The following is an 18,483-nucleotide window of genomic DNA, read 5'->3' as shown; positions in this document are numbered from 1 at the left end:
GGGACTAAATCGGAGGGCCCAGATAATCTTCATCCAAGAATATTAAAGGAACTGGCACATGAAATTGCAAGCCCATTAGCAAGAATTTTTAATGAATCAGTAAACTCAGGGGTTGTACCGTACGACTGGAGATTTGCTAACATAGTTCCTATTTTTAAAGGAAAAAAAGGTGATCTGAGTAACTATAGACCTGTTAGTTTGACATCTGTAGTATGTAAGGTCTTGGAGAAAAATTTGAAGGAGAAAGTAGTTAAGGACATTGAGGTCAATGGTAATTGGGACAAAATACAACATGGTTTTATAAAAGGCAGATTGTGCCAAACCAACCTGATTTCCTTCTTTAAGAAGGTAACAGATTTTTTAGACAAACGCAGTGGATCTAATTCACCTCGATTTCAGTAAGGCATTTGATATGGTTCCACGTGGGGAATTATTAGCTATGTTGGAAAAGATGGGGATCAATATGAAAATCGAAAGGTGCATAAGGAACTGGTTAAAGGGGAGACTACAACGTGTCGTACTGAAAAGTGAACTATCAGGCTGCAGGGAGGTTACTAGTGGAGTTCCTCAGAGATCAGTTTGGGGACCAATCTTATTTAATCTTTTAATTACTGACCTTGGCACAAAAAGTGGGAATGTGCTAATAAAGTTTGTGGATGACACAAAGCTAGGAGGTATTGACAATGGAGAGAAGGACCGGGATATCATACAGGAAAATCTGGATGACCTTGTAAACTGGAGTAATAGTACACCTCCACCTCGATATAACGCTGTCCTCGGGAGCCATAAAATCTTACTGCATTATAGGTGAAACGTTGTTATATCGAACTTGCTTTGATCCACCAGAGTGCGCAGCCTCCGCCCCTCCCCGCCGGAGCGCTGCTTTACCATGTTATATCCGAATTTGTGTTATATCAGGTAGCATTATATTGGGGTAGAGGTGTAACAGGATGAAATTTAATAGTGAAAAGTGCAAGGTCATACATTTAGGGATCGATAACAATAATTTTGGTTATAAATTGGGGACACATCAGTTGGAGGTAACAGAGGAGGAGAAGGATCTCAGAGTATTGATTGATCACAGGATGACTATGAGCCACCAATGTGATATGGCTGTGTAAAAAGCTAATGCGGTCTTGGGATGCATCAGGGGAAGTATTTCCAGTAGAGATAAGGAGGTGTTAGTACTATTATACAAGGCACTGGTGAGAACTCATCTGGAATATTGTGTGCAGTTCTGGTCTCCCATGTTTAAGAAGGATGAATTCAAACTGGAAGAGGTACAGAGAAGGGCTACCAGGATGATCTGAGGAATGGAAAACCAGTCTTAAGAAAGGAGACTCAAAGAGCTTGGCTTGTTTAGCCTAACCAAAAGAAGGCTGAGGGGAGATGTGATTGCTCTTTATAAATATATCAGAAGGATAAATATCAGGGATGGAGAGGAATTATTTAAGATCAGTACCAGTGTGGACACAAGAACAAATGGATATAAACTGGCCATCAGGAAGTTTAGACTTGAAATTAGATGATGATTTCTAACCATTAGAGGAGTGAAGTTCTGGAACAGCCTTCTGAGGGGAGTAGTGGGGGCAAAAGACATATCTGGCTTAAAGAATAAGCTTGATAAGTTAATGGAGGGGATGGTATGATGGGATAGCCTAATTCTGGCAATTAATTGATCTTTGATTATTAGCGGTAAATATGCCCAATGGTCTGTGATGGGATTGTCATATAACCTAGTCCCAGATTTGGACCTTAGCGTCCAAAATATGGGGGTTAGCATGAAAACCTCCAAGCTTAATTACCAGCTTGGACCTGGTACTGCTGCCACCACCCAAAAATTTAGAGTGTTTTGGGGCACTCTGGTCCCCACAAAAACCTTCCCTGGGGACCCCAAGACCCAAACCCTTGAGTCTCACAACAAAGGGAAATAAATTTTTTCTCTTCCCCCCTCCAGGTGCTCCTGGAGAGATACACAGAAGCAACCTCCGTGAATCTAAGCAGAGGGATTCCACCCTCCCCGTTTCCAGCCTTGGAAAACAGAAGTACCGAGAGTTAATCTCTCTTCCCCTCTCACCCAGAGGGAATGCAAAGTCAGGCTTAGTAAATTTAACACAAAGAGATTTTCCCCCTGACTTCTTCCTCCCACCAATTCCCTGGTGAGCACAGACTCAATTCCCTGGAATTCCCCACTAAAGAAAAACTCCAACAGGTCTTAAAAAGAAAGCTTTATATAAAAAGAAAGAAAAATACATAAAAATGGTCTCTCTGTATTAAGGTGACACATACAGGGTCATTTGCTTAAAAGAATATTGAATAAACAGCCTTATTCAAAAAGAATACAATTCAAAGCACTCCAGCAACTATAGACATGTAAATACAAAAGAAAAAAAATCATATAACTCACTATTTGACCTCTTTGTACTTAAAACTGGGAAACAGAAGATTAGAAAGCAGGAAATAGAAAAATCCTTGTCTAGCTGAGAGAGATGCAGGCAGAAAACAAAGAACTCAGACACAAACTTTCCTCCACCCAGAGTTGAAAAAATCCGGTTTCCTGATTGGTCCTCTGGTCAGGTGCTTCAGGTTACTTTTTTTTCAGGTGAAAGAGACATTAACCCTGATCTGAGTTACTACAGAGAATTCTTTCCTGGGTGCTGGCTGGTGAGTCTTGCCCACATGCTCAGGGTTTAACTGATTGCCATATCTGGGGTTGGGAATGAATTTTCCTCCAGGGCAGATTGGCAGAGGCCCTGGAGGTTTTTCGCCTTCCTCTGCAGCATGAGGCACAGGTCACTTGCTGGAGGATTCTCTGTGCCATGATCTGAGGACTTCAGTAACTCAGACATAGGTTAGGGGGTTTGTTACAGGAGTGGGTGGGTGAGATTCTGTGGCCTGCGTTGTGCAAGAGGTCAGACTGGATTATCATGATGGTCTCTTCTGACCTTAAAGTCTGAGTCTATGTTGGTATGTTACTTCCTCTAACCTTGGCCAGGCTTTCTAAAACTAGGAGAGGACAAGTCGTGTGTGCTCGGTTTGTGCTCTTCAGTTGCAGGTAACTTCCTCCAGTACAGCAGGATTGCCCTGCAGAAGGTCCCCACCCAGCCAGCGAGGCTGTCTCTCTTTTGAGTCCGGCCTCCACCGCACAACATGCATTGATCTAACACAAATATAATATCCAGCTTCACTCAGACGTTCAGATGACGCCCCCTGTGAGCAGCAATGGAGCCTGGCGCCTGCCTGCATCAGAGCTTAGGCAAGAGAGTGGCTGGAACCAGCGAACAGAATGGCCTGTGACCTGCATACAGGGGCTACGGGCTTGGCAAGGAGCCAGCATTGCTGGGACTCAGGGCCCTGTGTGGGTTTCGGGGGTGGGGGAGCTCTGGTGAATTGCCCCAATATTCAGCAAGCCACTGGCTGGCGGCTGTGCATGCTCATAGCACCCAGGCACCGTCACACAGTTTCCATGAAGCTGCCTCCTCCTCTTCAGCATAAGCACGTGGGCTGGAGTGTGGTGATGGCGTGGTGACACACAGGTTATTTTAGATGCTGGGGCAGATAAGATCTCCTGCACTGCAGCTGGGAGCTAAGCAACCCTGCACAGCATTCACAGCCCAACGTGCTGACTTGTTTGGAATCAGCCCACTGTTCTTCCATTGACAGGGACTTATCGCTGCCCTGAGCACAGGGCAATGCTGCCCATCAGCCAGGAATACTGTGCCCGTGCCGCCAGCCTGCCTCTTCCTCCCTGCTAACTCCAGCCCCATGCCTAGAGCAGCATGGTGTGTGCATTACAGTGGAGGCTCTGCACCCAGAATGCCCTGCTTCAGGCTGGGGCATTTGCTCTCAGCTGACAGGTCAGAACTGGGGGCTGGGCCAAAGCACGCGGGGCTCTTGGATGGGCAGGAGGGCTCAGATGCAGAATCCCATTAGGGAGCGAGCTGTTAGCGGGTAATAAATGGGTAATTGGCCCCATGCGCCCAAGGCCAGCAGGTTACAGCTGGCACCACAGCTGATCCAGGGGCCTTCACGCTGCCCTGCGTGGCACTGCACAGAGTGGCTGACCCCTGTGTGAAAGCATTGTGAAACACGGGGTCACGGGGAGGCCGCTCAAGGAGCATTTCCACCTGCTTTGAATGGGGGGACAGCAGGAGCCAATCAGCTGCCTGGCTCTCTGGGCCCTTCCTGGGCTTTCTTGGCTCCTCAGCAGTCCAGCCTGCCTGCCCACCCAAGGGGCTAAATGCCTGGAGGGTTATTTTATACCTGCACCAGGAAACCAAGGGGCTGTTTGAAGCTTGTGGGTGTAGGCGCATATGCCTGTACATGAGTGGGTGTGTTCAGATGTCTGTACCTGTATTGGGGGTTCAGGTGTATGTACCTGTACTGGGGGGAGGGGTTCAGGTGTATGTACCTGTACTGGGGAGAGGAGTTCAGCCATACATGCCTATACATAGGGGGAGAGAATCAGGTGTACATACATGTACAGGAGGAGGGGTTCAGGTGTCTGTACCTGTACTGGGGGGAGGGGTTCAGCCATACATGCCTATACATAGGGGGAGAGAATCAGGTGTACATACATGTACAGGAGGAGGGGTTCAGGTGTCTGTACCTGTATGGGGAGGAGGTTCAGAGGTGTGTGTGTGTGTGTGTGTGTGTGTGTGTTAAAACCCAGAGTCCAATCCCAGGGAGGAATTCACCAGCTTGCCATGTTCTCAAGGCTGGCTCCAGAGGACGGGGTGTCTTGCCCCTGCACCCTTCCCCAGGGCTGCCAGCCAGTACCAGCAGATATGGGTCTGTCCCCATCCACAGTGACACCTGCCCCCATGGAAACAGGATGCTGCAAGCAGCTGCTCTCTGAGCAGAAACAGAAACCAGTGCTCCAGCCTCCTCTCCAGCACTTGCGCACGTCACAGGAAATGTGAATGGGTCGTGGCTCCGCAGCCCCAGCCAGCTCCCTCCTGTCACACACCTCACACTCAATAAGCTACACAGAAGTTTCTAGTACCAGAGGACAGCGGCACCTAGGAGAGAGACAGGGACCTGCTGCCGAGGGGTTCTGAACAGCATAATCTAGCAGTTCGGAGAGCCTGCAGTGGTGGGCTCTGCACTGCACAGGGGGAGCCACCAGCTGGGAGAGCCTGCAGTGGTGGGCTCTGCACTGCACAGGGGGAGCCACCAGCTGGGAGAGCCTGCAGTGGTGGGCTCTGCACTGCACAGGGGGAGCCACCAGCTGGGAGAGCCTGCAGTGGTGGGCTCTGCACTGCACAGGGGGAGCCACCAGCTGGGAGAGCCTGCAGTGGTGGGCTCAGAGGAGTCCTAGTGCCTCCCTGTGTGCAGGTGGATTTTGTCCAGCACTGGAGTGACTCCTGCCCTAGGCAGCCTGCCGCAGCAGGAGGGGTGACACTGCAGACTCTGCACAGCATCTGCCGAGCTCTGAGGAGCCCTGTAGCGTCTTCGTTGAGATGAGAGTCAAGTAAGTGGAACAAGATTTTCCTCTGGGGGAAGCGGGGTGCTGGGGGCTGGTGAGCTCTGGCCCAGGGGCCTGTTTTGAACGGATGGGCTGCACATAATGAAGACAGAGCTTTGAATAACCTGTCTCCTGCCTGCTGTCAGATACCCTAATGAGGGAGGAAGGAAAGGGTGCAGCTGCCGACTGGTCAGCCCTCACTCCAGTCCTGTTCCTCAGGGCAGCAGAGCCAGCACGTGCCCTGTTCAGTTGCTGTAGCTCTGTCTGAACCCGTTTTCTGTGGGCCCGGAGCTGAGTCAGAGGAAATGGGGGAGAGCCGTGACTGTGTGATGAGACGCTGTGATAACATGCTCATCCCATTCAGCCCATGCACGCAAAGCCCTTTACAAACAGTGATGAACTAAGGCTCACAGCTCTCCCTGTGAGATTGGGGTCATTTCACTCACCACTGAAATGCAGTCACCTCTGGGGTGTAGTGCAGCAGCTGTTTAAAAACTTGCAATGCCACCATGCCCCAGTTTGGCATTGGAGGTGAGGGGGGACGGCAGCAGAGGAAACCGATGTCCCAAGGGTCTGTGTGTATGTGCTGGTACTTAGGCAACAAGACAATGTGGCCTGCCATAGCCAGCTGATGCTGCAGGGAGTAGGGGACAGTTAGCTACACAGGGCCTAGACCCCCACAGTGGCAGTTGGCCACCAGCCCTCTCTGGTAAGAATTACTTCGGTATCTTCAATGACCAGAGACTGGCAGGCCCCTGGGGTGCTCTTAGGCACGAGATCTCCATGGCATCCGTCATCACTGCCCTGAGCCATTCCCTTGGGTCTCATTAGGAGGGGCAAATGCAGTGCTGTGTTGTGCAGCCCCTGGCCATTCTGTATCGCTCTCCCCACCAGCCGGCTGCCATGACCTCGCAGCCTGCCTGCCTCAGTGGGGCTGTGGTGTCCCTGACCCGGTTAATGGGGGAGGCCCTGTCCAGATACATCAAACTCTTCTCTGGCGTGACTCTGGGGCAATGCCCTACTGCCGTAAGCCCCCAGTTCCCCTTTGTGTTGCAGCAGGAACCTCTGGGCTCGGAGTGTTCCCAAGCCCACCCAGCCTGCGACACGCTGGGGCTGGTCAGGTTAAACCGAGAGCAACAACACAGAAAACCACCCAAACAAGGCTCCACGTGCCCCGTTGGCCCCAGTGCCTGTGCTCAGAGGGGCACAACACATAACAGCCAAATGGGGCAATTTTATAAACATGGCCGAGGCTAACGCGCCAATGAGCGGGGGGTTGTATGGGTGGGTGTGAATGCGCAGGCCTGTACCTGCATGTGTGTGAACAGCCAGGGCAAGCAGACAGCACCAGCAGCCCAGGCAGGCCACCGTCTCTCACACCATGTAGCCCTGGCTGTGCATAGCTCAGGGCACGGCCCACCCTAGCAGGATGTGGCTTTGCCTGGGCAGCTGCTTGGGCCACCTTATGCTGAGAACCAGTCAGCCATTTGAAAGCCTCATTGAAGGCCCTTGCTGTGGGGAGGGCAGGGATCCCACAAGACCAGGGGTGGACAGGGAGCAGTGCAGGCAGCAGCCCACAAGTTCAAGCATTTAGCCATCCCTTGGTTTTTCAGATTTCTCTCCCTGCTGCAGAAGCTCAGAGCTGTCTGCTGAGGCCCCGCAGGTGCCCGGGAAGGATGGGAAGTTTGCCCAGCAGGAGCAAGCAGCTTGTCATTCAGCCCAGCCCAGCTGCTGCCATGCAGGCCACTGCCCCCGTGCAGACAGGTAGGAATCATGGCCCCTTTGCAGCCCTGAGCACCGGTGAGATGTGGGCTCAGGGTTCCCAGCCTGTGCACAACAACCCCATCCTGAATCCATCCCATGGGGCACTGCAGCGCCCCCTTCTGCCCCATGCCTACCCTGTCATCATGCTAGGCCCGCTGGCTCAGCGCAGAGCCCTAGGAATCAGCCTCTTCCATTGCCAGCAGGACACATGCAGCTCAGGTTCCAGCCTGCGGAGCATCACTGTTCAAAGCCGCCTGAGACCCTGCCATGTCCTCCAGCAGCGAGGGGGGCAGGGGCCTGGCTGCCCAATGGCCAGACAGCTTCTCTAGCATGGAGGAGCAGGACAGGGTACCGAGCAGCTGGCTTTAGCGTGGGGAAAATCTGGCAAGATGCCAAAGCTGTGGGCCCCCAGAGCACCAGTAACCTGCTCATTTCCCCCACCTGGTCTGCACAAGGCTCCTCTCCCTCCCCACACTGCTGCCCAGCTGATGTGCGCTTCGGGGTGTCCTTTGCTGGAAGCCTGACAGTGTCCCTCTGCCCGCTCTGGCCCAGCTCTGAGGCACCCAGGACAAGCTCAGGAATGAGGCTGGCAGGAAAGGCCGGCACCTCTTCCTGCACAGAACGAGGGCTGCATCTGACACGGCTTCTGCCTGTTTGCACTAGGCCCCGGTGGCCTGCAATGACCTGGGACCGCAGTCTGAGCCAGGGCGTGCCCCAGGAGAGCTGGGAGGCAGGAGCATGCAGAGCCTGGCAGCAAGGCAGCCCCAGTGATGCAGGGGTTGGCAACAGGTGGCTGCATCCCAGCCCCACAGGCAGAGCAGAAGAAAACAGGCTGGTTCTTAGCTTTCCTAATGGGGTCTGAGAGCGGCTGGGGGGCCTGGCCTCAGCCAAGTCAACCTGCTCCAGCAATCCAGGCTGTGCGCCAAACAGGCAATTCTATTCCGCCTCTATTCAGCACTGGTGAGGCCACATCTGGAGTATTGCGTCCATAGGCGCCGACTTCTAATGGCCCCTGGCCCCACCCCGACTCCACCCCTGCCCAGCCCCCATTACAACCCCTTCTCCAAAGTCCCTGCCCCTATTCGATTCCTTCTCCAAATTCCCACCTGGCCCTGCCTCCTCCCCTGAGCATACCATGTTCCCGCTCCTCCCCCCTCCCTCCCAGAGCTTGCTACAGCTGTTTGGTGGCTGCAAGCATTGGGAGGTAGGCAAAGGAACTAGGACGTGGCACACTCAGGGAAGGAGATGGAGACAGAGGAGGAGGTGAGGTGGGGCGGGGAGCTTGGCTGCCGGTGGGTGCAGAGCACCCACTATTTTTTCCCCATGGGTGCTCCAGCCCTGAAGCTCCCACGGAGTCGGTGCCTATGATTGCCTTCAGTTTTGGGCCCCCCAGAAAGGATGTGGGCAAATTGGAGAGAATCCAGCAGAGGGCAAAGAAAATTATTAGGGGGTTGGGGCACATGACTTATGAGGAGAGGCTGGTGGAACTGGGCTTATTTAGTCTGCAGAAGAGAAGAGTGAGGGGGGATTTGATAGCAGCCTTCAACTACCTGAAGGGGGGTTCCAAAGAGGATGGAGTTAGGCCGTTCTCAGTGGTGGCAGATGACAGAACAAGGAGCAATGGTCTCAACTTGCAGTGGGAGAGGTCTAGTTTGGATATTAGGAAAAGCTATTTTACTAAGAGGGTGGTGAAGCACTGGAATGGGTTACCTAGGGAGGTGGTGGAATCTCCATCCGTAAAGGTTCTTAAGCCCAGCTTGACAAAGCCCTGGCTAGGATTATTTACTTGGGGTTGGTCCTGCTTTGAGCCGGGGGTTGGACTAGACCTCCTGAGGACTCTTCCAACCCTAATATTCTATGATTCTATGAACTCGTGGGCGTGAGCAAAACCCAAGTGACCTGTGGCTGGCTGGGCCTGGAACCAAGGCCTTTGAGGAAGCTGTGTACAGTGCAGAGCAGACACCCCACCCTTCCCCCAGCACTGCTAGAAACCCTGACCCTGCCCAGCGCCCTCCAGTGGTCATCTATAGCCCCTGCAACTAGGCAAGTCCCACAGTGCCAAATGCAAGGGGCCCAGTGTGGGGCTGACCCCCCCCCCACAGACACACTGCAGTTGCATGGGTGAGGGATATAAATCCAAGCAGGACTCCTGCAGTGGGGGCTAGTGCTGTGCTGCTGACCTCTCACATGCAGATCTCACCACCAGGCCCCCAAAAAGCATGAGATTGGCTTAAAATCCTTCAATAAAAAAAAAAATCCTAATAGTTGGGTGGGGGGTGTCTTTGGCTGTAACTTTCTGAGGTGGGAGGGGCCATGCTCTCTGGCTTGGGGGAGGGGGTGCACTCCAGCTTTGGGGCTGTGCTCTCTGGCTTGTGGGGTCACGCTCTGTGGCTTCTGAGGGTGTGCTGTCCGGCTTGGGTGGGGGGTCGCACTCTGTGGCTTGTGGGTGGGGAGGTGTGCTCTTCAGCTTCAGGGCTATGCTTTCTGGATTTTGGGGCTGGCCACTGACTTTTTCCTAAAAGCCCCGATTCTCCTGCACCCCCACAGCTCTGGGAGCTGGGGCTCTAAAGAAAATATGATCTCTCACAAGAGTCAGTACCGCTGCCAGGCCAGGGGCATACCACAAAGTCTGTTCCTGCACATATCCCTTCTCTGGGCACCCACTGGGAGCCGTGGGCCCACTCACCCCGGCACTGCTCTGCCCCTCTCGCGAGGCCGCGGGCGCTGCCCCCGTGGGCAGGAAAGGGCAGTGCTGTGCTCTGAGGTGCTGTGGTCTCTCGACAGGTCTGAACAGCTACGTGGCAGTTGCCTTGTGCTCTTTCCCTGCTGGGGGGCAGGCAGAGACCATCCTGCGACCAGGCGAGCAGCTGAACGTCCTATCTGAGTAAGTCCCTCAACCCCAAGTGCTACCCCAGGGCCTGGAGAGGAGATTGGGACCTCCCCAGCACTAGGGTGCTCACCAGGCTGTGCCCAAGCTCTCACTGTACTGTGCCAGGCTGGACAAGGTTGGCGCACCGGGGCTCTGCCCCCATCCCCTCCCTGAGACGCATGGCCTCTAAACACACGGCCACGGCCACCAGCACTGCAGCCTGCGGCTTCCCCAGGCCCTGGGGAGCTCTAGGAGACGCTCTAGTCATATATTTCACATGCCCTGCAATCCTGCCTGCTGGGACATATGCTGGAGCCTGCCTCCGGCCTGGGGCTCGCACAGGCCTCTGCCGGGCGCCAGGAGCCAGAACGTGGAGACATCACAGGGGAGCAGCTTCTGCTGACCCATTCCTGGCTCCTGGCAAGCCTTGTCCCCCACGGGAACGGTGTTGGGCTGTGTGGGGACCATGCCCTGCAAGCACGTTTCAAGCTCCCATGGCATCGAGCCCCACTGCTTTGATTTCAGGAGCCCCCAGAAACTCAGACGCAGCAACAAAGAGGCCCTTGGTGAGCTCAGTGGGCCGAGATGGCTGGCTATACATACTGGGGGCAGGGGGACCAAGCCAGGCAAGAAGCTGCTGGACTACCAACACAGCACAGCCATGGGCCTTGTTTAGAGGCATGTGGCTGTGGCGTTCCTGGAAACTCTTCTCTCTTCCAGGGATGGGGAATGGTGGAACGTGGTGTCACTAGTCACCGGCAAGGAGTGTTCGGTCCCCAGCAGCCATGTGGCGAAGGTGTGGCATAGGTAGGAGCCTGCGGGCCTGGCGTTATCAGTGCTGCTGTTTAGTGCTGTATCATGGCAGTGCGGGGTCAGGGTCCCTGGCACCAGGTGCTGCACAGACACAGGAAGGCACGGCCCCTGCAAACACTCCCATGCAAGCAAATGTGGTGGGAATGCACAGGAGAGTAGTGTTACTGGTGGCTGTTTGCAGGCTGGGTGAGTCACCGCGCGTGGCTGTGCCAGACAGGCAGCGGGGCTGGAACAGCACCTGGGGCTCCGCAGGCCATAGGTGCCCACGGGGTCAGTGCACTCTGGCAGTGCCAGGGGCCCAGAGCCCCACCCAAATGCCTCACGGACGCACAGCTAGAGAGGAGGGGCAGCAGTCTCCATGCTCCAGGCCACCTCTCCCGTCTCTGCTGGCGCTGTCCACATGGTCTCAGGGCATGGGGGGCTGAGATGGGGCCTATCCCAGGACTGAGGCTGGCGCATGGAGGGGACCCAGCTGCTGTCAGAGGACAAATCTGTATGGCCTCTCTGGTCAGGGGGTCGGGCTCTAGGTGAAGCGCAGACAGCCCTAGAGCTGAGCATGTGGTGCACTCTGCTACCCAGATGGCAGGGAGCTCACATGCAGCTGAGACCCCCTGAGCGACACCCGCTGAGCCACAGCTTCCTCTCCCCTTCCCCCAGCTATTGTCTCCTGCTCTTCCCAGTGCTGGGGCTGAAATGCAGAACTCAGGCCTCACTAGATGCGAAACCAACCACTTTGCAGCAATTCTCCAGAATACGCTTTGGGATTGTACCGTGGCAGCCCCAGTCACAGCCCAGGCCCCACCGTGCTAGACGCTGGCCACACAGAGTGACACTGACAGGCCAGCACGTGGGAGACCCTCAGCTATTCCTTGGAGTGAATTTCAAATTGGCCCAGATGTGTCAATTGGCTACATGGTGCTGGGCTTTCACCCTGGAATAGCCACGTTGCCAGGCATGCTGGGGTAGGTTAGGGGCATTCGGGAAGTGGAACAATGCCAGCTGACTGAGGAATTTGGCATGGCCGCTATAATAATTACTTTTTTGTAGTGCCCAAAACATGTAGGTGCTTCACAGACCTGGGTCATGGCCTAGAACGTCCAGCGTCACTAGAGCTCCCATTCGGCAGTGGCTCCGGACCCACAGAATGACCCATCGGGAGCATGGACACTAAATGCCCTGGAGAATTGTGCAGTTAGTTCACAGCCAGTAAAAGCCAGCTGAGCAGACCCCCCAGCCCCGCCTTCCTACCTCCTGAATGGTTCCCATGGTCCTGCTCCTCTCCCCTGGATCTGCCCCCAGGGCAAACACTGCTCTGGAAGGCAGGCTGAGTGGGAGACTGAGAAACCAAGTATTGGGCTTGTGTCCTGCAGCTGCAGAGCTTCTGCTGCCACTTCGTATGGGCCGGCTGTGGCCAGTGATCAGCGTGCAGCCCTGGGTGCTGCAAGATGTGGTGCTGGTGTTGCTGAAGCCTCAGCGTGGTGCCGGGGGCTCTGTGCTGCCTTCAGTGTGGTGCTGACAGGGGGCTGGGGGCAGTGTTCCAGGAAGATGCAGCCTGACGGGTTGGGTTCTTGGCTGAACACCGTAGTCAGCTTCCTGGACACCATGTTATTCCTGTTGTGCCATTGAGTCCTGACCACTTGTGGGCGTGGAAGGCACCTTGGGGTTCCTGTGTGTGGGGAAGGTGTAACAGTGCTGCCTGGCCTGTCTGCCTTCCTACATTCCCATTGCTTTTCACTGCCGGTCTCCACGCCCACACTGTATTGCTGTGTGCTGTTAGCCAGCGCAGCCGTTCCAGAGGAAGCCTGGGCCAAATGTAACGAACGGCCTGGGCTTGGGTAGGAGCCAGGAATGGGACCACCCAGTCTGTCCCCTGCTAAGGCAGGGCTGTCCCCATAGTGGGGGAGGGCTGAGCCCTGCCTGTTCTGGGGGGCAGGGCGCTGGGATGGCCCAGGAGTGGGGCTGCCTTCTGCCACTCTCTGGTGCTCAGTGTCCTGTCATTGCTGCCAGGTGGCTGTATGAGGGCGTTAGCCGGGAGAAAGCCGAGGAGCTGCTGCTTCTGCCGTGCAACCACAGCGGTTCCTTCCTGATCCGAGAGAGCCAGACCAGGCAAGGTAAAAGACTCCACAGAGCCGCTGCCAAGCACCCACTACCTGCCAGCCGGGCTGGAGCCGAGGGGCAGGAACCATGGGGCTGCTTCCTCTTAGTGAGCAGGAGTCCTGCAGCGAGATGTCTGGGCACTATCCAACCCGAGGCTACCAGCCCCACATGTGGGCAGTGTCCCAGCCCCAGAGCTCACCCCACAGCACCTCCTGCCATGCCCAGACAGTCCCTGATAGGGGAAGGGCTCCAGGGTCACCGAGATTTCTGGGCTGCTGCCATCAGTGTGGCTGAGGACAGAGTCTAGCCTGAGCTGGCACCTGTTGTTGGGCACAGCCTGGCACCTGAGCAGGGAATTTCTGTGCACCCCCAGCCCAGTCTGGCCTCTCCCCGGAGGGTGGCTCGTGGGGAATGACAGAGATGGGACAAAGGGCTCTCGGGTGCAAAGCGCATGAGAGCTGCAGCTGCTGCTGGAATTGCTGCTAAAAGGCTGCTCGTTGAAACAGCCACCAAACTGGCCCCTACACACCCTGGGGGAGCACAGAGCCCAGGGGTGGGCCTTCGCTGCTTGTTGCTTGGGCTGTGCGCGAAAGGGAGGGCTGGTGTGAGGGGAAGTTCACCCACTGCAGCGGCTGTTTGCCAGGCTAGGCGAAGCAGCAGCAGCACACCTGTTTCCACTGAGGTCAGAGCCCTGATCTCAGGTGTGATATTGGCACCTTTCCAGTTCTGCGCTACTGCTGCAGGCTGGAGCTGAAATGGTCCCAGCATAACTTAGAGTGGCCCCAGGGCACAAGCAAAGATTTTGCTGAAAATCCTGGGCTCTCTTAGAAGTGTTAGTTCCTCCTTGGTGTTAGTGGAGCAGGGCTGGGGTCCAGAACCGGACCTGTACCTTTCCCTAAAAGCCCTGCTAAATCAATCATTAGCGATCCAAGGCAGAGGCTGGCTGCTGCTGAGGAGTGACAGCCCAGCAGGTCAGAGCTGAGTCAGGCCCGGGCTGTTCGGCCCCAGCTGGCCCAGCATGGCCACAGCATGCGCCATCCCCAAGGGAAGCACAAGTTCTTTAAAAGTGGGAGCCTGCCCCCGCACACACCAGCTGCTGTGTGTTGTGCTCAGGATTCCCATTGCCTTCCCCAGGGCCACTTACGGTAGGAAGCAGGCACCTGCTGGCTCAGGGGCCAGACGATCAACAGTTTCAAGGGCTGAGTTTGATGTGTTATTGACTGAGGCCTCCTGCCTCATCTGCGGTGCACATAACGGCGATGTGTAGAACAGTGGCCTTATCTCCGATCACTTGCACCTGCAGCTTTAGCTGGCTGCTGAGCCCAGCGGTTTCCTGAGTACACTGCGTTTGTGTCACACTTCCCTCCCCCCCACTCCACTGCCCCCAGGCAGAAAGCTTCCTGCAGCATTCAGTTACCAGCGTAGGAACTGAAAACCGTGCTGTGCGTGCCGGGACAGGGGAGTGACCCCGCCAGCGGGCTGGCTAGTGTGCGTCAGTGAGCTTCCCACAGGTGGGGCTCCCTCCCGCACTGCTCGATGGGGATAAGCACACAGCCCAGGGTGCTGCCTGCAGCCAGGCAGCCGGCTGGCTCTCTGGAGTGGGTTTCCAAAGACAAGAGGGTGTCTCACCTTGTCTGATGTGGGGGCAGGAGGGTCGGCTGGCATAAGGGCGGCAAAGCCTATCCTGGCCAGCAGCCCCATGGCTGTCCAGCAGCTGATCAGCTTGGCTTGTGGCACAGAACATTGGCCAGTCAGACCCTAGCTTGTGAAAATCTCATTTTGCTGTTGTCAATTGGCCGATGTGCCCAATAGGGCTGTTCCCTTCGCCAATCAGCGTGCAGTGTTCAGCTCCGCCCATAGTCTGCAATGCTCCTAACACCCCGGGGCCTTTGCCAAGGGCTTGGGCCCAGTGCAGTTGCAATGAAGCCAACATGCTGGTGTGGCAGGAGCCCCCTGCCCCAACTCAGCGCTGTGCCCCCGGCCATGGCAGTGTGCTGGAGCCAGGCTTTGCATCGTGATCTCTCCCCTTGCAGGCTGCTACTCCTTGTCAGTCAGGCGCACCAACCTCTCCTCCTGGGACTCCGTCAAACACTATCGCATCAACCGCCTGGAGAACGGCTGGCTTTACATCGCCCCACGCCTCACCTTCCCCAGCCTGCAGGAGCTGGTGGACTATTACTCCGGTAACTGCCCCTGCCCCAGTGGGAAGTGGGTGATCAATGTGCGCAGCCCGGGGCCTGCAGAGCCCCAAAGACCAGGGGAGGAGCAGCGAGGGGGGAGAAAAGGAGACTCACCAAAGAGCTCTGGGTGCCAAGCTCACCCTGGGACAGCCAGAGCGCAGGGACTGGGCAAGCAGCCCCAGCCCCCCTGCCCCCATTCCTCCCCAGCCTGAGCTCTTAGCCCCATTTTCTGGGGTGGGGGGCACAGGTGCCATGAATCCAGGAATAGACCCTTGTCTTTAGGGATGGTGTTGCTTGGAGCAGGCGTAAGAGTCCCGGGTTAGTATCACCCCTCCGTGCTATGCCTACCTCGTGACAGGGCCACTCCTTGGGCCCTACTACCCATGCTCCAGTGAGGAGCGTGCGGCCCAGAGCCAGGCTTGGCCACATCTGACTACGCTGCCCCCATGTACTTGGGGTGGGGGGTGGGCTGCATGCTCTTCCCTGCTCACCCCAAGCCCATCCCACTGTGCACGTGACTTGCAGGGGTCACGGCTGCAGAGATGTGTCTGCAAAGCAGGCCTGTGGATGCTGGGTGTGGTCTAGCTGCCCAGCATCTCTCAGCAGAGTGCTCCAGCCCCCCAGCAATGAGCAGCCTGCACTACGTGATCCTGAGCGGCAGTGCTCACCGGCCTGCTCTGCTCAGTTCCAGCTGCCCCTTGGTGTGAGTAGGGCGCCTGTTACTGCAGCTGACACCCCAGCAGAGGAGCCAGCCTGCGTGGCCACGCACCGGTGCACGTGTCTGTGCTGCACGCAGGGTGTGCATGTTCCGGGGGGCGGGTGAACGGGACACCATTGCTGATGCTCCCTGCTTCTCTGCCTCAGAAATCGGGGACGGGTTGTGCTGCCTCCTCAAGGAGCCATGCTTCATCCAAGGAGCAGTTCAAGTCCCAGCCCAGAACCTGGCTCTGCCTGTGGTTGTCAACAAATCGTCTCTCAACTGGCAGGAGCTTGACAGGTAGGAAGCTGCTGGTAGCGGAGGGTGCTGCCCCTCACTCATGCAGGGGCTGGAGCGGCTCCACTGCTCTTTGGGATGGCAGGAGTGGAGCCCTCCTTGTGCACTGCGGGGGGGAGCCCTGCTGTGGGGAGACCTGCAATGCCCCCTGCCCACTCCTTGCCCATCTGGGTGCAGGTTCTAGGGTGCCCGGCTCCCAAGGTCTGGGTGCTGAGCAGGCAGGGGGCCTCCAAGGACTCACCAGACACAAAGGGATGCAGCAGCTCAGGCTGGGGCCTGTCTGCCTCTAGGCTGGTGCTTAGCTTTGGTGCCAGTAATGCTGACACTGGCTAGAGTGGGGGGCAGGGCCAGGTCCGGCGGGTGCCAGGCTGCTAGTGAATAGCGTGACTGTGCTAAGCATCCCTCTCTTCTGTCTGTAGCTCGGCCCTGTTTTCAGAGGCTCCAGCCCAAGAAGGGGAGTCCCCTGTCAGCCTGGGCCTGCGAGAAGCCATCAGCTCCTACCTCTTTCTGACGGAAGAGCTGCCCCCGGAGAAGGGCGAGAAGGGCCGTCTGTGGAAGAGCGCCTGAGGGTGCCAGGCCAGCACATGGCGCCAGAGACGGCGGGGCTGCAGTCTCAGCCAAGCAAGCTGCTTCCCCAGCCCCTGAACTTTTACCCTCCACCCACCACAAGCACCATATAAATTATTGGCCTGATGCCAAGTAATTTATTGCAGCAGTGCTGCTCTGAGCTGTCCTCCCACAGCTGGCCTTGTCTCATGTTTGAACCCAGCTGGTTGGGTGGGGTGCTCCGAGTGCTTTGGACCTGACTCGGGCCCATCTAGGTCTGGATCCACTGCTCACCACAAGGAACCCAGCGTCTGCTGCTCAGAGTCACTCTCACCTCCAGTGCTGGCAGCTTTGGCTGAGTAAGCTGCTGCCTGGGAATCCCAGCACACAAGCAGTCTCTGAGGACACCTTACTGGGCCCAGTGGCCAGAAGGAAAGGACTTGCTGGAAAGAGGAGTTTGGGGTGAATTATAATGTACAGAGGCCCTGTTATGTGCTGTGTGTAAGAGAGTTCGATGCCAGTGCATGTGACACTCTGACTGACTGGCCTTGCGTAACACTGAATACAACAGACAGAGACGAGGCAGAATCAGCCTGCGCCCCTCAGTCCAGACCTGCGTGCTCCAGACATAGCGCTGCCAGCTCCAGGCCCCTCCGAGCACCAGCACCAGCCTGAGAGCTGGGGCCATCGCCAACTGCAGGCTCCCGTGTTTGACATCAGCCTGTCATCATGGGCCTGCAGCAGAGAAAGCTGAGTGCCTCTCCACACATGCTGCAAAGACAAACTTGCCTAAAGCCAGGCCATGCAACCTGGTAAGACACTGGCCCGGCCAAAGTGGTTCATAAAGGGGCCATGAGCCTGAGGCCAGGAAATGGCTTCCAGCTACTGGGCTGTAGCTGTCAACTGAAATAAAATGCAAATATTGAATAACTGAGCTGTGTCCTGTGGCAATGGCACCAGCACACCCCTCTACCCAACAGGTCATGGCCCCAGGACAGGACTTTCATGCAGTTTAGCTCATGTAATGTATCCAATATGCTGTGCAGAGGCTGCGTTTCCAGATTTCATGCAAAATCGGCATGTAAAAATTTGGCCTATTAAAGTGGCTGAGGTTTGGGCCAGGTGCTCTAGGGGTTGTGCAAAGCACTCGCTCCCGACTCCCAGCAAGGGAGAGGGTGAGTCCAAGGCCTTTGCTGGATGGCTGTCGGGGAGTTGGTCTCGCCTTCACAGCTTCCCTAGACCCCTCTCAGGCTCCTGGGCTTTTCCTGCCAGGCTGGGACAAAAGAAAATCCAACAGAGTTCTGAGACTAACAAATTTAGCATCAAGAATTGAGAAAACAGTATTAGGCACGTCATGGGTGCTCCCTTAAAAAAGGTATGCCTCCAGCTTTTTGCTCCTACCTCAGCCAGTGCTGCTTCCCCCATACTGGGGCTTACGGAGCTCTCTTCGGGCTGGATGCTGAGCCGGCTCACAGTGTCATGCCCTTGGGTGCAATTAGGGCTACCAACCCTCCCGGCTTGGCTGGGAGTCTCCAAGCATCAGAATCACTCTCCTGGTGGCTACTGACACCAATCTGGGAGATTCTAATAGGCTGCTAAAAGTACGGTCAGCAGCACAGCGGGGCTAAGGCAGGCTCCCTGCCTGCCCTGGCTCCACACAGATCCCAGAAGTGGCTGGTACGTCTGGCTCCTAGCCGCAGGGGTGGCCGGGGGTGTGCGTCTCCATGCATGGTTGGACAGGCCGGCTGCATCT

The 18,483-nt window shown here is 56.2% G+C and overlaps 1 protein-coding gene across 2 annotated transcripts; it reads left to right on the top strand.

Moving 5' to 3' along the window:
* Window positions 1-4,897: 4,897 nt before the first annotated feature.
* SLA2 (Src like adaptor 2) lies at window positions 4,898-17,661 on the top strand. Of its 2 annotated transcripts, none has more exons than XM_050918648.1 (8): window positions 4,898-5,473; window positions 7,100-7,231; window positions 10,016-10,115; window positions 10,821-10,907; window positions 12,921-13,024; window positions 15,044-15,193; window positions 16,055-16,187; window positions 16,604-17,661. In XM_050918648.1, exons 2-8 carry the CDS (start codon window positions 7,144-7,146, stop codon window positions 16,749-16,751), a joined length of 810 nt encoding a protein of 269 aa, XP_050774605.1. In that variant the 5' UTR covers window positions 4,898-5,473; window positions 7,100-7,143; the 3' UTR covers window positions 16,752-17,661. The 2 variants fall into 2 exon arrangements, with proteins under 2 accessions (XP_050774605.1, XP_050774604.1); XM_050918647.1 differs by having other exon boundaries at window positions 7,081-7,231.
* The last annotated feature ends 822 nt before the right edge of the window (window positions 17,662-18,483 follow it).

Source organism: Gopherus flavomarginatus, chromosome 11 (assembly GCF_025201925.1).
Source record: "Gopherus flavomarginatus isolate rGopFla2 chromosome 11, rGopFla2.mat.asm, whole genome shotgun sequence".
Classification (NCBI taxonomy): Eukaryota; Metazoa; Chordata; order Testudines; family Testudinidae; genus Gopherus; species Gopherus flavomarginatus.
The sequence above is the reverse complement of the archived record's forward strand: the minus strand, read 5'-3'. Positions and strand labels throughout refer to the sequence as shown.

What these genes read in the sequence shown, in the direction of transcription:
- SLA2 (XM_050918648.1), top strand. Translation starts at nt 7,144, where the DNA reads ATGGGAAGTTTGCCCAGCAGGAGCAAGCAGCTTGTCATTCAGCCCAGC. An exon ending in CACTGCCCCCGTGCAGACAG is followed by an intron (nt 7,232 to 10,015) that starts GTAGGAATCATG and finishes GTCTCTCGACAG; the next exon opens with GTCTGAACAGCTACGTGGCA. An exon ending in CAGCTGAACGTCCTATCTGA is followed by an intron (nt 10,116 to 10,820) that starts GTAAGTCCCTCA and finishes TCTCTCTTCCAG; the next exon opens with GGATGGGGAATGGTGGAACG.